The 18852-nt window shown below is 50.2% G+C and overlaps 1 protein-coding gene across 1 annotated transcript in view; it reads left to right on the top strand.

The window, feature by feature from the left end:
• The window catches only part of TUBGCP6 (tubulin gamma complex component 6), a 184724-nt gene that overhangs the window by 106751 nt on the left and 59121 nt on the right, over positions 1–18852 (top strand). Inside the window, 2 exon segments of the mRNA XM_075343451.1 lie at positions 8557–8612; positions 16877–17063. Of these exon segments, the coding sequence (XP_075199566.1) occupies positions 8557–8612; positions 16877–17063 (243 nt within the window).

Here is an 18852-nt window from a genome sequence, read left to right on the forward strand (position 1 = left end):
CATCCTTCGGATTGAATTTACCTTAGACCAATTTATAAGTTTCCTCCTTCCTGCTTTTGCACCAAAACTGAGGAGCCCGTGATGCACGGGAGGGTGTATAGGCAGAGGGGAGGGGTTACACTTTTAAAGTGTAATACTTTGTGTGGCCTCCGGAGGCAGAAGCTATACACCCAATTGTCTGGGTCTCCCAATAGGAGCTAGAAGAAAAGGAATTTACGGTAAGTAAACAAAATTCCCTTCTTTTTTTGTTGCACACTACATCTGATCACGCTGTTGTTGCCCCCCAGTGCACACCGTGCAAACACTGCTAGAGGCTCGCACAGGGCTGAGCACCAAGCGTTCCTAAGCACAGCAATGCTTGCGTGAGTGGAGTTTGCATGTAAAGCACCCAAACGCCGCACCAGAACTGTATTTTTTTATGTCGGTGCTTGGTTTGAAAACCGAACCTCAGGTTCGCTCATTTCTACTGAGAACCTCCTGCTTGAAGCCTCACAATGGCGATGTAGTGTTGATATATTGTTAGATGTCCTCTTTGTTTCATGATTTAAATTATGAACAGCATGATGATGAGGAGGACTGTATAATTACCAATTCTACATTTATTGGAAGATTCTTGGATCAAACACCTGTTGTGAAATTTGCCATTAAGCGGCTTGTTTTTGAACAGCAAGTTGTGCTAAAAGTCCTGAAACCTTGAACAGTTGGATGTGTGCATCTAAAGGTTTAGAGAAGGTCACATTAAGGTCACCTGATAAGGTTACAGTGCATTTAAGGCCTAAGACACTTGGCGAGAAAAACAGTGCAAGTGGAGTGTGATAAAACATCGCATTCCCCTCGGACCAATTCTAGTCTGTGTGTCAGCACACATGAACGATTATTTTCTCACCCCTAATCGGACCGAGAAAACAATCGCAGCATGCTGCGGGTGTAATGCGAGACTCTTTTCTTTCGCACCCATTCAAGTGAATGGGGCGAGAGAAAGATCGCACTACACTCGCGGTACACCGGTGCAGTGCGAGAAAGGCAATAGCCGGCTACCGAGGAGAGAGGGAGATAAATCCTTCCCTACCCTCCTCAGTGCCGGCCCGCCCCTCCTCATAGTTGGCCCGCCCCCTGCTGCTGAGGTCCACTCGCACGGTTGGACCTCAGTCGTAGGGACACTCGCATGACACTCAGCCCTGCTGTGCTTGCAGCGTGAGCCGAGTGTCAAGCGAGGGGATTGCAGTAATCCCCATGTGGCCCCAGCCTTAGGATCATCCTGAAATTTCACCCGGAAGCCAAATATCCCTGACTTTTTGTGAGTAGTGTGTAATTCATCTCTAAAGTCCCCAGTGACTACTAGGAGCTGCATTTCTGATCACAAAGCTGGCCGCCAACATTACGGTAACTCCTGTTAGAAATTATTTGAGCAAAAGGAACCAAGTGCACTCGCTTAAAGGGGTTTTCCCATGAACAAAGTTAATTTTAGTCAATGGATCTTGAAAAATAAGTTTCACATTTGGATATGATTAAAAATTTTTTCCTGTGCTGAGATAATCTTATATATGTGCCCCTGCTGTGTACTGTGTAATGGTTGTGTCTGACCGTACAGGAACATGGCTCAATCGTACCACAGGCCCTGGGCCAGGGATGAAGTAAAAAAGTATACAGATGTTAAACCATGGGATCACAGCTGATTCTTTTTGTGAGGTAAAGCATTTCACTGTCTGTTTTTATGCAATGTTTTACCTCAAAGAAAGAATAATTTGCAATCCCGTATCGTAATGTCTGTGGACTTTCTTGCTTCATCCCTGGCCCAGGAGCTGTGGAATGATCAGACCATGTTCCTGTACGGTCAGACACGGCCATTACACAGTACATAGCAGGGGCACATTTATAAGATTATCTCAGCACAAGAACAGTTTTTTTCATCATATACAATTGTGGAAATTATTATTATTCTATTATTATTGATCTATTGATTAAAATGTACTTTGTGGGAAAACCCCTTTAATATCAGAGGGTGTCCGAGTGGTCAAAACACTACTGATTAGTTTTTAATAGGCAGAAATGCCCTTTACAATAAATATAATTTCCTTACCGAAGATGTTCTAGAATCACTAGTGACTTATTTAATTGTGCCGGGTATCCATTACCCATATTAAAAGGCCTAATAATTAATCTTTAAATTAAGAAAGAAATGAAGCTGCCCTCACTGTTCGTTAGTCTGCAGCATTTTCTTTATGATCCTGAAACAGTACGTTTTACAGGAATCCTGCAGAAAACAAAGGGGTTAATTCCATCTTCAATTAGTAATGACTTTAAACCGCTCCCTCTTAGTTGAGTGGGTGTGGCTTAGGGCGCGGCACAGGGGGGAGGCTCCTGCTGCAGCTAGTGCCTAGACAGCCAGACACAGATTTTTTTTGTTAATATATTTTCTTTGTTTTTAAATGTAACATGAGATGCAGTAAAATCAAAGAAAAGTAAAAGGAATGGGAAATATATTTTTCTTTATCATTCCTTTGGGAGACCCAGACCTTGGGTGTTTAGCTTCTGCCTCCGGAGGACACACAAAGTACTACACTTAAAAGTGTAGCTCCTCCCTCTGAGCTTATACACCCCCTGGTGAGCCAGTCCCAGCCAGTTTATCGCTTTGTGTTCAGGAGGCAAACATCCACACATGCATTCTCATGATTTCTTTTTTCTTTGGAAGAGATTGAAGAAGTGCGGGTCCACGTCTGGACCCCCGGCATGTCCCTTCTTGCCCCACTGTGTCGGTGGTGTTGTAAGGTTGATTTCCAAGGCTGGAGCCTTACATGCCGTGCTCCTTCACCATCCCTCCTGGGCTCTGGCTTGAAGTGGGAGCCAGCACGGTCTCCATGCCTGGCAGGAGACCGGTCTCCATCCACAGCCCCTTGAGGATTCTGCTGGACCGGAGCACTCATCCCCAGGGACCTGGCCCTGCATCTCAGCAGCTAAGTACCTGAGACGTTTATGTGTTGGGGGTCCCTGTTCTTTATTGTATGGGGAGAGTATGCTGAATGTATTTATTTTGGCATTTCCGGCGGGTTCTCTAGCCTTCGCCCGATAACCGCGCCGATGGTGCCTGCGCGTCGGCCTCGCAGCTTAAATTTAGGCCCCGGCTTTGCCGGAGGCCTAGTTTCTGTTAACTACCCTCGCATGTCACTCATGCAGAGGGACAGGCACGGCTCCTCCCGGCGGCCGTCCTGCACAGGGGAGGGACACTCCCCACTGCTGGGGCGTGTCTCCTCCCCTGCAGGTCTCTATGGCCCTCCAGTTCCCGCTCTCCTACAGGAACGCCCCCAAGTCCCGCCCCCTGTCTTCGCTCCGGTGGCCATTTTCTTAGGCAGAGTTCACTCTGCGCTGGGCCTTTCTGCACTCTGCATCCCTGCTGAGGTGCTGTGCATTGGGGGTCCGGGCTTCGGGATCTAGAGGGCACACAACACCGCTTCCAGCGGTCTGGTAAGCCACAGCCGGTCTCTTTTTGTGGACCTCTGTATATTCTCCCTGGGGTTCATTCTCTTGCAGAGCCCCCACTCCAGCAGCATGTCTCACACGAGGAGCAAGGCTCCAAGGCTTTATACTGTATGCGCTGCATGTAAGCTCCTGCTGCCTGAGCCGAGCACCTATCCACATTGTGATGTCTGCTCTAACTTGGCGGTGCCACAGCCTGGAGTCTCACCCCCAGTGGTCTCTCCGGCTGCCTCTGCACCTGTGGCTGAACCCCCGGCCTGGGTAGAGTCCTTCTCTAGGTCTATATCCCAGTCATTTGCTGAGTCCATGGGACTTTTGTCCAGGACTTTGATGAATATGCATCAGCCCTCCTCACAGGGTGCCTCTAATGCTCTTGCTAAGGGTCCTTTAGGATCCCTATCTTCTGACCTCCGTCCATCGGAGCTCACAGAGGATTCATCATCAGGTCCCAGACCCCGTCCTCCTAAGAGAAGGCGCAGGGTTTCCTCCCCCTCCTCATCCCGCGGCTCTGATTCAAGAGCTGACTCGCAAGATGAGGAGGATGCCCTTACGGGGGGCTCGGAGGCTAACTCCATGTACCCCATCGATCTTTCCTAGGGTGACTCAGATCTTAGTGACTTGATTGCTTCTATTAATTCTGTACTGGATCTCAATCCGCCAGTATCAGAGGAGCAACCTCTCTGGCAGAAAAGCACCAGTTTACCTCGCCTAAGAGAGTAAAGAGTGTGTTCTTTAACCACTCCAGTTTTCAGACCGCTGTGACCAAACCCAGGGCCTGTCCTGACAAACGCTTTCCAAAGCGTGGTTCTGATGACCATTTTCCCTTTCCACCTGAGGTGGTCAAGGAGTGGTCTCACTCCCCAAAGGTAGACCCCCCGGTGTCTAGGCTCTCAGCCCGGACCGTTGTGTCGGTGGCTGACGGCACCTCACTTAAGGATTCCACTGACCGTCAGATTGACCTTCTGGCCAAATCTGTGTATGAAGCGGCGGGGGCCGCGTTTTCCCCGACTTTTGCAGCAGTGTGGGCTCTCAAAGCCATCTCTGCTTCTCTAGAGGAGATGCATTCCCTCACCAAGGAATCTATGCCTGAGATGGTTGCCTTAACTTCTCAAGCTTCAGTTTTTTCATCTTATGCCATGTCTGCCATGCTAGAGGCTTCTCACCGCACTGCGGTGGCTTCGGCTAATTCCCTCGTTATCCGCAGGATCTTGTGGCTTCGAGAGTGGAAGGCAGATGCTTCTTCAAAGAAGTTCCTTGCTGGGCTCCCTTTTGCTGGTTCCCGGCTGTTCGGTGAACAGCTGGATGAAATTATTAAGGAAGCTACTGGCGGGAAGAGTACTTCCATGCCGCAAACCAAGACCAGGAAACCCGCCCAGGGTAGGAATCAGTCGAGGTTTCGTTCCTTTCGTTCCTCCAACTGGTCATCCTCTAAGCCCTCCGCCTCGTCTGCTAACTCAGCTAAGGACCAGAAATCCAACTGGCGCCCAAAAGCGCGTCCGCAGAAGACCGCAGGAGGTTTTGCCACTAAGGCAGCCTCCTCGTGACTCTCTGCCCGCTCCAGCAACGTCCTTAGTCGGTGGCAGGCTCTCCCACTTTGGCGACGCTTGGTTAAAACAAGTCTCCGATCAGTGGGTGAGAGATATCATATCTCACGGCTACAGGATAGAATTCTCTTCCAGCCCGCCAAACAGATTTTTTCTCTCAACTCCCCCCTGCTCCAAGGCCGCCGCCTTCTCACAGGCTGTGGCATCCTTGCAGGCAAACGGAGTAATTGTACCAGTTCCCGCTCGGGAACGGTTCAGAGGTTTTTACTCAAACCTCTTCCTAGTTCCCAAAAAGGACGGTACCTTCCGGCCCATCCTGGATCTCAAGCTTCTCAACAAGCATGTTCGGGTGCGGCATTTTCGCATGGAGTCTCTGCGATCAGTCATTGCCTCAATGACCCAAGGGGATTTCCTGGCGTCCATCGACATCAGAGATGCCTATCTACATGTGCCAATTGCAGTTTCACACCAGCGTTGGTTACGTTTTGCAATAGGAGAGGATCATTTCCAATTCGTGGCTCTCCCCTTCGGGTTAGCCACGGCCCCTCGGGTATTCACCAAGGTCATGGCAGCAGTGATTGCGGTTCTGCACCTCCAGGGGTTGGCAGTGCTCCCTTACCTGGACGACCTTCTAGTCAAGGCTCCATCCAGCGCAGACTCTCAGCGGAGTGTCTCGCTCACTCTCGCCACTCTAGCCCAATTTGGGTGGCTTGTCAATCTTCCCAAATCCACTCTGACTCCGACCCAGAGTCTCACGTACCTAGGGATGCAGTTCGAGACTTTGCCGGCACTTGTGAAGTTGCCCTTAATCAAACAGCAGTCACTCCAGCTAGTGGTGCGCTCTCTGCTGAGGCCCCGCCGTTATACCCTCAGGCGTCTGATGCAGGTGCTGGGTCAAATGGTGGCGTCCATGGAGGCTGTTCCCTTTGCCCAGTTCCATCTGCGCCCCCTGCAGCTGGACATTCTCCGCTGTTGGGACAAGCGGCCTTCCTCCTTACACAGGTTAGTGGCTTTGTCGCCACGGACCAGGAGCTCTCTTCAGTGGTGGCTTCGGCCCCTCTCCCTGTCCCAAGGGCGCTCCTTCCTGGCCCCGTCCTGGGTGATTCTCACCACGGATGCCAGTCTATCCGGCTGGGGAGCGGTATGTCTCCACCACAGAGCGCAGGGCACTTGGACTCCGTCCGAGTCAGCCCTTTCAATCAATGTGCTGGAAACCAGAGCCGTGCTTCTAGCTCTCCTAGCTTTTCACCACTTGTTGGCGGGCCGGCACATTCAAGTCCAGTCAGACAACGCGACAGTGGTTGCCTACATCAATCACCAAGGCGGGACACGCAGCCGCCTGGCAATGATGGAGGTACAACACATCCTTCAATGGGCGGAGGACTCCAAGTCCACCATATCCGCAGTCCACATCCCAGGCGTGGAAAACTGGGAGGCAGATTATCTCAGCCGTCAAAGCGTGGACGGTGGCGAGTGGTCCCTGCACCCGGCAGTGTTTCAGTCAATCTGCCGCAAATGGGGCACTCCGGACGTGGACCTAATGACATCCCGTCACAACAACAAAGTTCCTGTTTACGTGGCTCGCTCCCACGATCCTCAGGCCTTCGCCGCGGACGCTCTGATTCAAGACTGGTCCCAGTTTCGTCTGTCCTGCGTGTTTCCCCTTCTAGCTCTCTTGCCCAGAGTCCTGCGCAAGATCAGGATGGAGGGCCGTCAAGTCATTCTCATTGCACCGGACTGGCCCAGGCGAGCTTGGTATCCGGACCTGCTCCAACTGTCCGTAGAGATGCCGTGGCATCTCCCGGACCGTCCAGACCTACTCTCGCAAGGTCCATTTTTCCGCCTGAATTCTGCGGCCCTCAAATTGACGGCGTGGCTCTTGAGTCCTGGATTTTGACGGCTTCTGGTATTCCTCCTGAAGTCATCTCCACTATGACTCGGGCCCGTAAGTCTTCCTCCGCTAAGATCTATCACAGGACTTGGAAAATTTTCCTGTCCTGGTGTCGCTCTACCGGCCATCCTCCTTGGCCATTCTCTTTGCCGACCCTTCTGTCTTTTCTACAGTCCGGTCTGCAGCTAGGACTGTCCCTCAACTCTCTCAAGGGACAAGTCTCAGCTCTGTCAATTCTGTTCCAGCGGCGTCTCGCTCGGCTGGCTCAGGTCCGCACCTTCATGCAAGGCGCGTCTCACATCATTCCGCCTTATCGGCGGCCCTTGGATCCCTGGGACCTTAACTTGGTTCTCACGGTATTGCAGAAACCCCCTTTTGAGCCTCTTAGAGAGGTTTCTTTGTATCGTCTTTCTCAGAAAGTGGCCTTTCTGGTTGCCATAACTTCTCTCAGGAGAGTCTCTGATTTGGCTGCGCTCTCCTCGAAAGTCACCTTTTTTAGTTTTTCATCAAGGCAAGGTGGTTCTCCGTCCGACTCCGGACTTTCTTCCTAAGGTGGTCTCTCCCTTCCACCTTAACCAGGACATTACCTTACCTTCCTTCTGTCCGGCCCCTGTTCATCGCTTTGAAAAAGCGCTGCATACTCTAGATCTGGTGCGTGCTCTCCGTATCTATGTGTCTCGCACCGTTGCGCTCAGGAGGTGCACCTCTCTTTTTGTGCTAACCACAGGTCGGCGCAAGGGCCTCCCTGCTTCTAAGCCGACCTTAGCCCGTTGGATTAGATCGACCATTTCGGACGCCTACCAGAGTACTCAGGTGCCTCCCCCGCCGGGGATCAAGGCACACTCGACCAGAGCTGTCGGTGCCTCTTGGGCTTTTAGGCACCAGGCTACGGCTCAACAAGTCTGTCAGGCTGCCACTTGGACTAGCCTGCATACCTTCTCGAAGCACTACCAAGTGCATGCTCATGCTTCGGCAGATACGAGCTTGGGCAGACGCATCCTTCAGGCGGCTGTCGCCCATTTGTGAAGTTAGGTTCTGCCTACTTCTTATTTTTTCTGTTTATTTCCCACCCAGGGACTGCTTTGGAACGTCCCAAGGTCTGGGTCTCCCAAAGGAACGATAAAGAAAAAGAGAATTTTGTTTACTTACCGTAAATTCTTTTTCTTATAGTTCCGTATTGGGAGACCCAGCACCCTCCCTGTTGCCTGTTGGCAATTTTTTGTTCCGCGTGTTATCACCGGCTGTTGTCGTGGACAGAGTCTCCGGTTGTTCCGGCTCTTGCTCTGTTCTGCTTGTGGGTGGCTATTCTCCTTCAGCTTTTGCACTAAACTGGCTGGGACTGGCTCACCAGGGGGTGTATAAGCTCAGAGGGAGGAGCTACACTTTTAAGTGTAGTACTTTGCGTGTCCTCCGGAGGCAGAAGCTATACACCCAAGGTCTGGGTCTCCCAATACGGAACTATAAGAAAAAGAATTTACGGTAAGTAAACAAAATTCTCTTTTTTTGCATATTTTCTGTGTTTAGTATTTTTCTAGTTTAGTGTTCTTTTTTTTTTTACTCCACATTGTAGGAACATAGTCAGTGCTCTATAGTGATAATTTTAGGTTCGTCTATAGTAATATTTTTTATTTTTATTTCTCAAAACAGAAAACATACCTGAAGACACCAAGCCTGCTTCTCCAGAAACCCTAACTGATGTACAGGTAAGATAATGTGGTTTATCAACTCATTGTCTACTTATGGTGGTCATTAGCCAGCTTAACCACCTCCCAGCCTTAACATTGCAGAAGCTCAATTAACCCATTACATGCCGTAATTAACAGCAACCATGGCATGTAAGGAGAATGAAAAAGGTAAATCGCTCTTTATTTCAGTTGATTGACTCCCCGCAGTGTTGATGGTTGTTATGACAACCGGAAGTCTAACAATTCCTTCCACTATGCAATAGATCACAGAATAATAGATCTTGGGAATAAACAGTAATTTAAATCTAATAATGAATCTGGCCCATGTTTAATAATTTGCACTTTGCATGCAGTCTTAACAATGGAGTAATATACACTAAATGCATTAGGAGGCATGTGCTTCTTCAATAAATTTGGCGCATTGATTGATTGCCGTGCATTATTGCCTTTAGTGTAGGAAAGTCAGGGGCTGGCTTACAGTTCTGTCATAATTTACACCAGAGAATTAGTAATTTTCTTCATCGTTCCTTATGGGAGACCCAGACCATGGGTGTATAGCTTCTGCCTCCGGAGGACACACAAAGTACTACACTAAAAGTGTAGCTCCTCCCTCCGAGCATATACACCCCCTGGATGACAAATCCAACCAGTTTCAATGCTTTGTGTTCAGGAGGTCACACACACACACATGCATTCTCTGAATTTTGATTTTTGATTTCAAAGATTTGGAAGAAAAGCGGGTCCAATCTGGACTCCCGGCATGTCCCTTCTCACCCCACTGTGTCGGCGGTGCTGTTAAGGTTGACTTTACAAGGCTGGAGCCTTCACATGCCGCGCTCCTTCACCATCCCCTGAGGCTCTGGCTTGAAGTGGGAGCCATCACGGTTCTCACTGCTTTGCAGGAGACCGGTCTCCATCCGCAGCCCTTTCAGGATCCTGCCGGACGGAGCGCTCACCCCCCCCAGGGACCTGGCACCTGCGTCTCACAAGCTAAGTACTGAGACGTTATTACCACAGAAAGTGGTCTTTCCAGGGGTCCCTTGTACTTTATATATTGGGGAGAGTGTGTTATATGACTGTGTTAACATTTCCGGCCGGTTCTCCAGTTTTCACTGGAGAACCGCGCCGATGGTGCCTGCACGCTGGCCGCATGTTTAAATCTAGGCCCCGGCTTCGCCTGAGGCCTAGTTTCGTTTTCGATTTCACTGCCCCTGCAGTCATGCAGATGGACAGTGCGGCTCCGCCCAGCGGCTGTTCAGCACAGGGAACGGACACTCCTCGCTGAGGAATGATTCCCTCCCCTGTATACCTCATTTGCCCTCCGGAGCCCGCTCTCAGAGTAGGCCCGGCCCCTCTCCTGCGCTCCGGCGCCATTTTACAGCGTTCTCAATGTCTGCATATCCACATTGTGACAAATGGGGGCCTGGGCTGGGGGATCTGGAGGGCACAGAGATGTCTCTATGTTAAACGGTCTGGCAAGCCACAACCTCCGGTTGTGCAGCTGCTTATGTACTCTGTTTATATACTCTGCTGGGGGTCATTCTGGACAGAGCCCCCACTTCTGCAGCTTGTCTCACATCAGAGCAAGGCTGCAAGGCTGTTCTTAATATGCACTGCATGTAGACTCGTACTGCCTGTACCGAGCACATAACCACATTGTGATGCTTGCTCTAACATAGTGGTCCTTCAGCCTGGAAGCTCATCAGTGGTCCCTCCGGCTGCTCCGGCTCCGGTGGCTGAACCCCCGGTTTGGGTAGAATCCCTCTCTCCAGGGGACAGCTGTCCCGGACACTGCTGAGCATCCATCAGCCCCCTTCTCAGAGCGCTTCTGCTGCTACGGCTTGCTCAGCAAAGCTCACAGAGGATTCCTCATCTGGTCTCAGACCCCGTCCTCCTAAAATGGAGACGCAGGGCCCATTTTCCTTCCTCGTCCCGCGGCTCTGATTCACGAGCTGACTCGCAGGACGAGGAGGATGCCTTTACTAGGGGCTCGGACGCTACTTCATGTACCCATTGATCTGTCCGAAGGTGACGCAGATGCTAATGATTTGATTGCGTCCATTATATTTGTACTGGACCTCAATCCGCCTGTATTAGGGGAGCATCCCCCTCTGGCAGTAAGGCATCAGTATACCTTAAGAGAACAAGGAGTGTGTTCCTTAACCACTCCAGTTTTTCAGCCCACTGTGACCAAGCCCAGAGCCTGTCCTAACAGACGCTTCCCAAAGCGTGGTTCTGATGACTGTTTTCCCCTTCCACCAGAGGTGGTCAAGGAGTGGGCTCATTCACCAAGGGTGGACCCTCCGGTGTCTAGACTTTCAGCCCGGACAGTTGTATCAGTGGCTGACGGCACCTCTCTAAGGATTCCACTGTCCGCCAGGTTGACCTTCTGGCTAAATCTATATATGAGGCGGCAGGTGCCTCGTTCTCCCCATCTTTTGCAGCAGTGCGGGCTCTCAAAGCCATCTCTGCTTCTCTGAAGGAGATGCATTCCCTCACCAGGGACTCTATGCCCGAAATGGTTGCCTTAACTTCCAGGCTTCAGTCTTTTCATCCTATGCCATGTCTGCCATGCTGGAGACTGTCACCGCACTGCGGTGGCCTCGGCTACTTCCCTCGCTATCCGCAGGCTCCTGTGGCGTCGAGAGTGGAAGGTAGATGCTTCTTAAGAAGTTCCTTGCTGGGCTCCCTTTTGCTGGGACCAGTCTACTGGATGAAATTATTAAGGAAGCTTTTGGCAGGAAGAGTACTTCCATGCCACAAACCCAGGAAACCTGTCCAGGGCAGGAACCAGTCGAGGTTTCGTTCCTTTCGTTCCTCTAACTGGTCGTCCTCTAAGCCCTCGGCCTCGTCCACTAACTCAACCAAGGTCCGTAAACCAACTGGCGCATGAAGCCGCGTCCTCAGAAGTCCGCAGGAGCTGCTGCCACCAAGGCAGCCTCCTCTTGATTATCTGGCCGCGCCAGCAACGTCCTTTGGTCGGTGGCAGGCTCTCCCACTTGGGCGACGTGTGGTTTCAACACGTCTTCGATCAGTGGGTGTGGGTTACCATCTCCCACGGCTACAGAATAGAATTCTATCCAGCCCGCCAAACAGATTTTTTCTGTCGACTCCCCCTGCTCCAAGGCCGCCGCCTTCTCACAGGCCGTGGCATTCTTGCAGGCCAATGGAGTAATTGTACCAGTTCCCGACTGGGAACGGTTCTGAGATTTCTACTCAAATCTCTTCCTAGTCCCCGAAAAGGACAGTGCCTTCCGACCTGGATCTCAAGCTTCTCAACAAGCATGTTCAGGTGCGGCATTTTTGCATGGAGTCTCTGCGATCAGTCAATGACCCAAGGAGATTTCTTAGCTCCATCGACATCAGAGATGTCTATCTGCTGTGCCAATCGCAGTTTCACACCAGCGTTGGCTACGTTTTGTAATCGGAGAGGAACATTTCCAATTCGTGGCTCTCCCCTTCGGGTTAGCCACGGCCCCTCGTGTATTCACCAGGGTCATGGCAGCAGTGGTTGCGATTCTGCACCTACAGGGGTTGGCAGTGATTCCTTACCGGGACGACCTTCTAGTCAAGGCTTCATCCAGTGCAGACTGTCAGCGGAGTGTCTCGCTCACTCTCAGCGGAGTGTCTCGCTCACTCTCGCCACAAGTCCACTCTGACCCCGACCCAGGAACTTACGTACCTAGGGATGCATTTCGAGACTCTGCTGGCACTTGTGAAGCTGCCCTTAGTCAAACAGCAGTCCCTTCATCTGGCGGTTCGCTCTCTGCTGAGGCTCCGCCGTCATTCCATCAGGCACCTCATGCAGGTGCTGGGTCAGATGGTGGCGTCAATGGAAGCGGTTCCCTTTGCCAGTTCCATCTGCGTCCCCTGCAGCTGGACATTCTCCGCTGTTGGGACAAGCGGACCTTTTCCTTGCACAGGCTGGTGGCTCTGTCGCCACAGACCAGGAGCTCTCTTTAGTGGTGGCTTCGGCCCCTCTCTCTGTCCCAGGGACGCTCCTTTCTGGCCCCGTCCTGGGTGATTCTCACCACGAATGCCAGTCTATCCGGCTGGGGAGCAGTGTTTCTCCACCACCGAGCACAGGGCACTTGGACTCCGTCCGAATCAGCCCTCTCGATCAATGTGCTGGAAATCAGAGCTGTGCTCCTAGCTCTCGTAGCTTTTCACCACCTGTCGGTGGGCAAGCACATTCGAGTCCAGTCAGACAACGCGACAGCAGTTGCCTACATCAATCACCAGGGCGGGACTCGCAGCCGCCTAGCCCTGTTGGAAATTCAACGCATTCCGCAGTCCACATCCCAGGCGTAGAAAACTGGGAGGCAGATTATCTCAGCCGTCAAACCGTGGACAGCGGCGAGTGGGCCCTGCATCCGGCAGTGTTCCGGTCAATCTGCCGCAAGTGGGGCACTCCGGAAGTGGATCTAATGGCATCCCGGCACAACAACAAGGTCCCGGTTTATGTGGCTCGCTCCCACGATCCTCAGGCCTTGGCGGCGGACGCGCTGGTTCAGGATTGGTCCCAGTTCCGTCTGGCCTACGTGTTTCCCCCTCTAGCTCTCTTGCCCAGAGTCCTGCGCAAGATCAGAATGGAGGGCCGTCGGGTCATACTCATCACCCCAGACTGGCCCAGGCGAGCTTGGTTCCCAGACCTGCTCCGTCTGTCCGTAGAGGTGCCGTGGCATCTCCCGGACTGCCCAGACCTTCTCTCACAAGGTCCGTTTTTCCGCCAGAATTCTGCGGCTCTCAGATTGACGGCGTTGATCTTGAGTCCTGGATCCTTACGGCTTCAGGCATTCCTTCCGAGGTCATCTCCACTATGACTCAGGCTCGGAAGTCTTCCTCGGCCAGGATTTACCACAGGACTTGGAGAATTTTCCTGTCCTGGTGTCGCTCTTCCGGCCATGCTCCTTGGCCGTTTTCCTTGCCGACCATCCTGTCCTTTCTACAGTCCGGTCTGCAGCTAGGACTATCCCTCAATTCCCTCAAGGGACAGGTCTCGGCTCTATCAGTGTTGTTCCAGCGGCGTATCGCCCGACTGGCCCAGGTGCACACCTTCATGCAGGGCGCATCTCACATCATTCCGCCTTACCGGCGGCCTCTGGATCCCTGGGACCTTAATCTGGTCCTCACGGCCTTACAGAAACCCCCCTTTGAGCCTCTTAGGGAGGTTTCGTTGTTTCGTCTTTCACAGAAAGTGGTCTTTCTGGTGGACATAACTTTTCTCAGGAGAGTCTCTGATTTGACTGTGCTCTCTTCGGAGTCACCCTTTTTGGTTTTTTCACCAAGACAAGGTGGTTCTCCGTCCGACTCCGGGTTTTCTCCCTAAGGTGGTGTCTCCTTTCCACCTTAACCAGGACATTTCATTGTCTTCCCTTTGTTCGGCCCCTGTGCATCGCTTTGAGAAAGCGTTGCATGCTTCAGATTTGGTGCGGACGCTCCGGATCTATGTGTCACGCACCGCTGTTCTTAGGCGGTGCACCTCTCTTTTTGTGCTGACCACAGGTCAGCGCAAGGGTCTCTCGGCTTCTAAACCGACCCTAGCTCGTTGGATTAGGTCGGCCATATCCGATGCCTACCAATGTTCTCTGGTGCCTTCCCCGCCAGGGATTAAGGCGCTCTCGACCAGAGCTGTCGGTGCCTCTTGGGCTTTCAGGCACCAGGCTACGGCTCAGCAAGTCTGTCAGGCTGCCACTTGGTCTAGTCTGCACACCTTTTCGAAGCACTACCAAGTGCATGCTCATGCTTCGGCAGATGCGAGCTTGGGCAGACGCATCCTTCAGGCGGCTGTCGCCCATTTGTGAAGTTAGGTTTTGCCTACTTCTCAGTTTCTGTTTATTTCCCACCCATGGGCTGCTTTGAGACGTCCCATGGTCTGGGTCTCCCATAAGGAACGATGAAGAAAAAGAGAATTTTGTTTACTTACCGTAAATTCTTTTTCTTATAGTTCCGACATGGGAGAGCCAGCACCCTCCCTGTTGCCTGTTGGCAGTTTTCTTGTTCCGTGTGTTTTTCACCGGCTGTTGTTGTAGACAGAGGTTCCGGTTATTCCGGGTTTTACTCTATCTCTACTTATGGGTGGATGTCCTCCTTCAGCTTTTGCACTAAACTGGTTGGATTTGTCATCCAGGGGGTGTATATGCTCGGAGGGAGGAGCTACACTTTTAGAGTAGTACTTTGTGTGTCCTCCGGAGGCAGAAGCTATACACCCATGGTCTGGGTCTCCCATGTCGGAACTATAAGAAAAAGAATTTACGGTAAGTAAACAAAATTCTCTTTATTTCCATGCTATTCATCACATATTAGGCTATGTGCGCACGCTGCGTTTTTTGCCATGTTTATGTGCGTTTTTCGGTAAACTGCATGCATTTCCTTCCCCAGCAAAGTCTATGAGATTTCATTTTGGCTATGCGCACGTCGCAGGGTTTTTTGGCTGCATCTTTGTGGTGACCACAGAGATGCAGCATGTCAATTCTTTGCGTTTTGTCCCTGCGTTTCGGAGGACTGGCAGATCAATCCCCCGCTGACCCCAAGTCAGCGAGGTATTGATCCCTGGTATCTGGCCAGATGCCTGTCTCCATATAAAGTCTATGGGGACCACAATCCGGCGCAGAAGGGAAGGGAAGAAGCAAGTGCTTCCTACTTACCGAGTCACTGGGGCAGCTGTCACACTACTCCCACGGCCTCTCATTCTTCTTCCCGGGCTGCTCATTAGTCTCATATATATTCACTGCTTCCCCCGCCCACTGGCGTCTGTGATTGGTTGCAGTCAGACGAGCCCCCACGTTGAGTGACATCTGTCTGAGGCTTCCAATCACAGATACCGGTGGGCGGGTCTATATTATACAGTAAAATAAATAAATTAAAAAAATAACATAGGATCCCCCTATATTATGATACCAGCACAGATAAAGCCCAACAGCTGGAGGCTGGTATTCTCAAGCTGGGCATTCACGTGGTTATTGGGCGCCTCCCAGCCTAAAAATATCAGCTAGCAGCCGCTTGGAATTGCTGCATCTATTAGATGTGACACTCCCAGCACTTTACTCGGCTTTTCCTCAGTGCCCTGGTGCAATGGCAGTCGGGGTAATGAGGGAATTAATGGCAGCCCACAGCAGCCACTAAGTCCTGGATTAGTAATGGCAGGTGTCTGAGACACCCCCCCCCCATCACTAATCTGTAAGTGAAAGTAAATAAACACAATCAAAGAAAAAATCCTTTATTTGAAATAAAAGACAAAAAAAAGCACCCTCTTTCACCACTTTATTAACCCCAAAAACACCCCGGCTGGTCCGAAGTAATCCACACGAGGTTCCACGACACTTCCACCACTGTTACATCTGAAGCTCACAATGCGCCATAGAACATGACTGCATGCAGTGACTGAAATGAGCCGCGATCAGCGGTGACTTCACTCAGGTTAGCCGTGGCCACAGTTTGAGTCCTCCACCTGTGACTGCAAATCATCTAAGTGACGTCACCGCTGAGCACGTGGCTCACTTCAGTCGCTGCGTGGAACTCGCAGCAGGCAGTCATGTTTTATGGCTTTCGCTGTTAGCTTCAGATGTAGCATTTTTGCTGCAGGTGTGTTTTTTTGGGGCCAAAAACGTGCATCTTTGTGGTCACCACAAAGATGGAGCGTGTGCACATACCTAATAGTTAATCACCTGCAATCTTGACGTACAGTTACATAATTTTGCAGGAACATCTACAAATTTTAATCGGTAGCAAACTGCCAAAGTGCTTGTTTATGCAAGCACTATCGGACAATATCCATCTATGAAGATGGGAATAACCTTAAAGGGTTAATTCCGAAACGTACTCGAGTTTACTATGTAAAGTTCAAAACGACACAAAGACAAGAAAGAGCACCTATGTCTTCAAAAAAGTGAAATACATATTATAGTTGTTTCTGTAGATGAACGTGAGCTATGAAAGGGGAGGTTCACAATCACCTGGTTTTAATGGAAATGTGGAAATAGATCACCTATTATAGGGAATGTGCATAATATAAAGTCAGTGCAGATCTTAACCACGCGGAAGGACTAGCCGTACGTAAATCTTATTTACCAGTGTACTCAATCTGTTAGCAGAGTTTTCTGTATAGGAGGCCTGCGCCCAGGGACATCAGTTCACAAGTTGCTGTTGTGATGCAGTGTTTGCTTGTCCTTTTTTAATGCTGACAACAGTAATGGAGTCTCAAGTGAGAAGTATAAAAAAAGAGATCACAAACATGTAGCAGGGAAGGTATGCAAATAAACAAGTAAAATATTTGTTTTCAGAGTGACACTCTACAGTGTATGCAAGCAGCATCAAGTGACAAGATGGAAAACACAGGGGCATGTGATGATCAACCTGGAGGAGAGGACATAAGCAGTGATGACGCCTTGAAGAAGCAGCAGGTTTATCTACAGACACTGGCAGACAGCTATTGCCTTGAAAAATATCAAGACACCTACGACATTATGTGTAAGATATGTCACAAGAGGTGTAAAATGGTCATAAACTTACCGGATTTTCTACCAGCTCCTGGCTCGTCCTCTCATTACATGCCGGTATTCTCCATGAAATACCAATGATGGATCGTGTTTTTTTATAACTCTGAATTGTGTTTAATTATTTCTATTCAAATTGTATTAAATCAACAACTTGGTGTTATCTTACTAGTTGTCAAAGGGTGGTGTGCCTTCCACAATATCACTGACTGGACACTGTCAGACGTTGTAGGGCCACCACCTCTCAGCCGGTAACACCCAGTTGCCAGTTTATTCCTTGGGGAATAACCGATGTAGAATTGTAAGAAGACATGATCCAGCATTGTTATTTCATGGAGAATACAGACAATGAGATAGCCGACAGGTCCTGTTTCATGGGATGAACCACTTTAGGTGGAATCTTTACAAATGCTTGGAAGACATTAATATAGTCAACTGACTTTATTTTCTTTTTAACGGCCTTTGGCCCGATCTCAAGCCATGATAGCTTGATGGATGAACACTCTGTAGGAAGATTGAAGCGGAGATAGGTGCACCAGGATTTTTCCTGCCGTTATCTTTATAGTATCAAGCCATCGGGTTCTGGTCTTCTCTTCACCTTCTTGCTTCTATTCTACTAACCATTATGTCCATCTCCAGTAATTGCTCTCTTCATATGATGCGTCTAAAGGGTGCTTTACACGCTGCGACATCGCTAACAATATATGGTCGGGGTCACGGTGTTTGTGACACACATCCGGCGTCGTTAGCGATATCGTTGCGTGTGACATCTAGGAGCGACGATCACCGATCGCAAAAGCGTCAGAAATCGTTGGTCGATGTCAGGTCGTCCATTTTCATAACATCGTTGGTTGTTCATGCCGCAGGTGGTTCGTCGTTTCTGCGGCACCACACATCGCTGTGTGTGACACCGCAGGAACGACCAACATCATCCTACCTGAAAGGAGGAAGGAAGGAGGTGGTCGACATGTTCCGGCCGCTCATGTCCTCTCCTCCTCTTCTATTGGGCGGCCGTTTTATGACACCGCTGTGACGCCGAACGCACTCCCCCTTGAAGGAGGGATTGTTCGGCGGTCACAGCGACGTCGCTGAAAAGGTATGTGCGTGCGATGCTGCCGTAGCGATATTCTTCGCTACGGCAGCAATCACCACATGTCGCACGAACGACGGGGGCGGGTTCTATCGCTCGCGACATCGCTAGCAATCGCTAGTGATGTCGCAGCGTGTAAAGCACCCTTAAATCATAGCTTGGTGATCCTTGCTTCAAGTGACATGTGTGGCTTGATTTGTTTGTTCTTCTTGCCATCCATGGTAGTGATAACTTGCTTCTCCAGCACCACATTTCAAAGGCGTCAATTCTTCTTCTGACTTGTTTCTGTCTTGTTTCAATACTGATTAAATGTTCTGTTTTAGGCTAGGGTCATATGACTGTATGTTCTCCATCTGTGAAAAACAGTGCGATTATGCTTATTGCACTCTGATCAGAGATTGATTTGTTTTTCTCTAATCTGCAGAATTAAAAAAAAAAAAAGATTCTACATCTTCTCTTTTTTGTTAGTCCTTGAAAATCGGACCACACTCGAATGTTATCTGACTGCGGTTTGATTTTTTTCATGGACCCATAGACTTAAATGACTGTGTGAAATCCGATTATTTGAGTAAAATTGTGCATGCTGCAATATTTTTCATTTTACCACTCAGTCAGTCAGAGGAAAAAAATTGGACATGTGCACTGCCTCACTAAATAACATTGGTGCGAGTGC

Source organism: Anomaloglossus baeobatrachus, chromosome 4 (assembly GCF_048569485.1).
Source record: "Anomaloglossus baeobatrachus isolate aAnoBae1 chromosome 4, aAnoBae1.hap1, whole genome shotgun sequence".
Lineage (NCBI taxonomy): Eukaryota > Metazoa > Chordata > Amphibia > Anura > Aromobatidae > Anomaloglossus > Anomaloglossus baeobatrachus.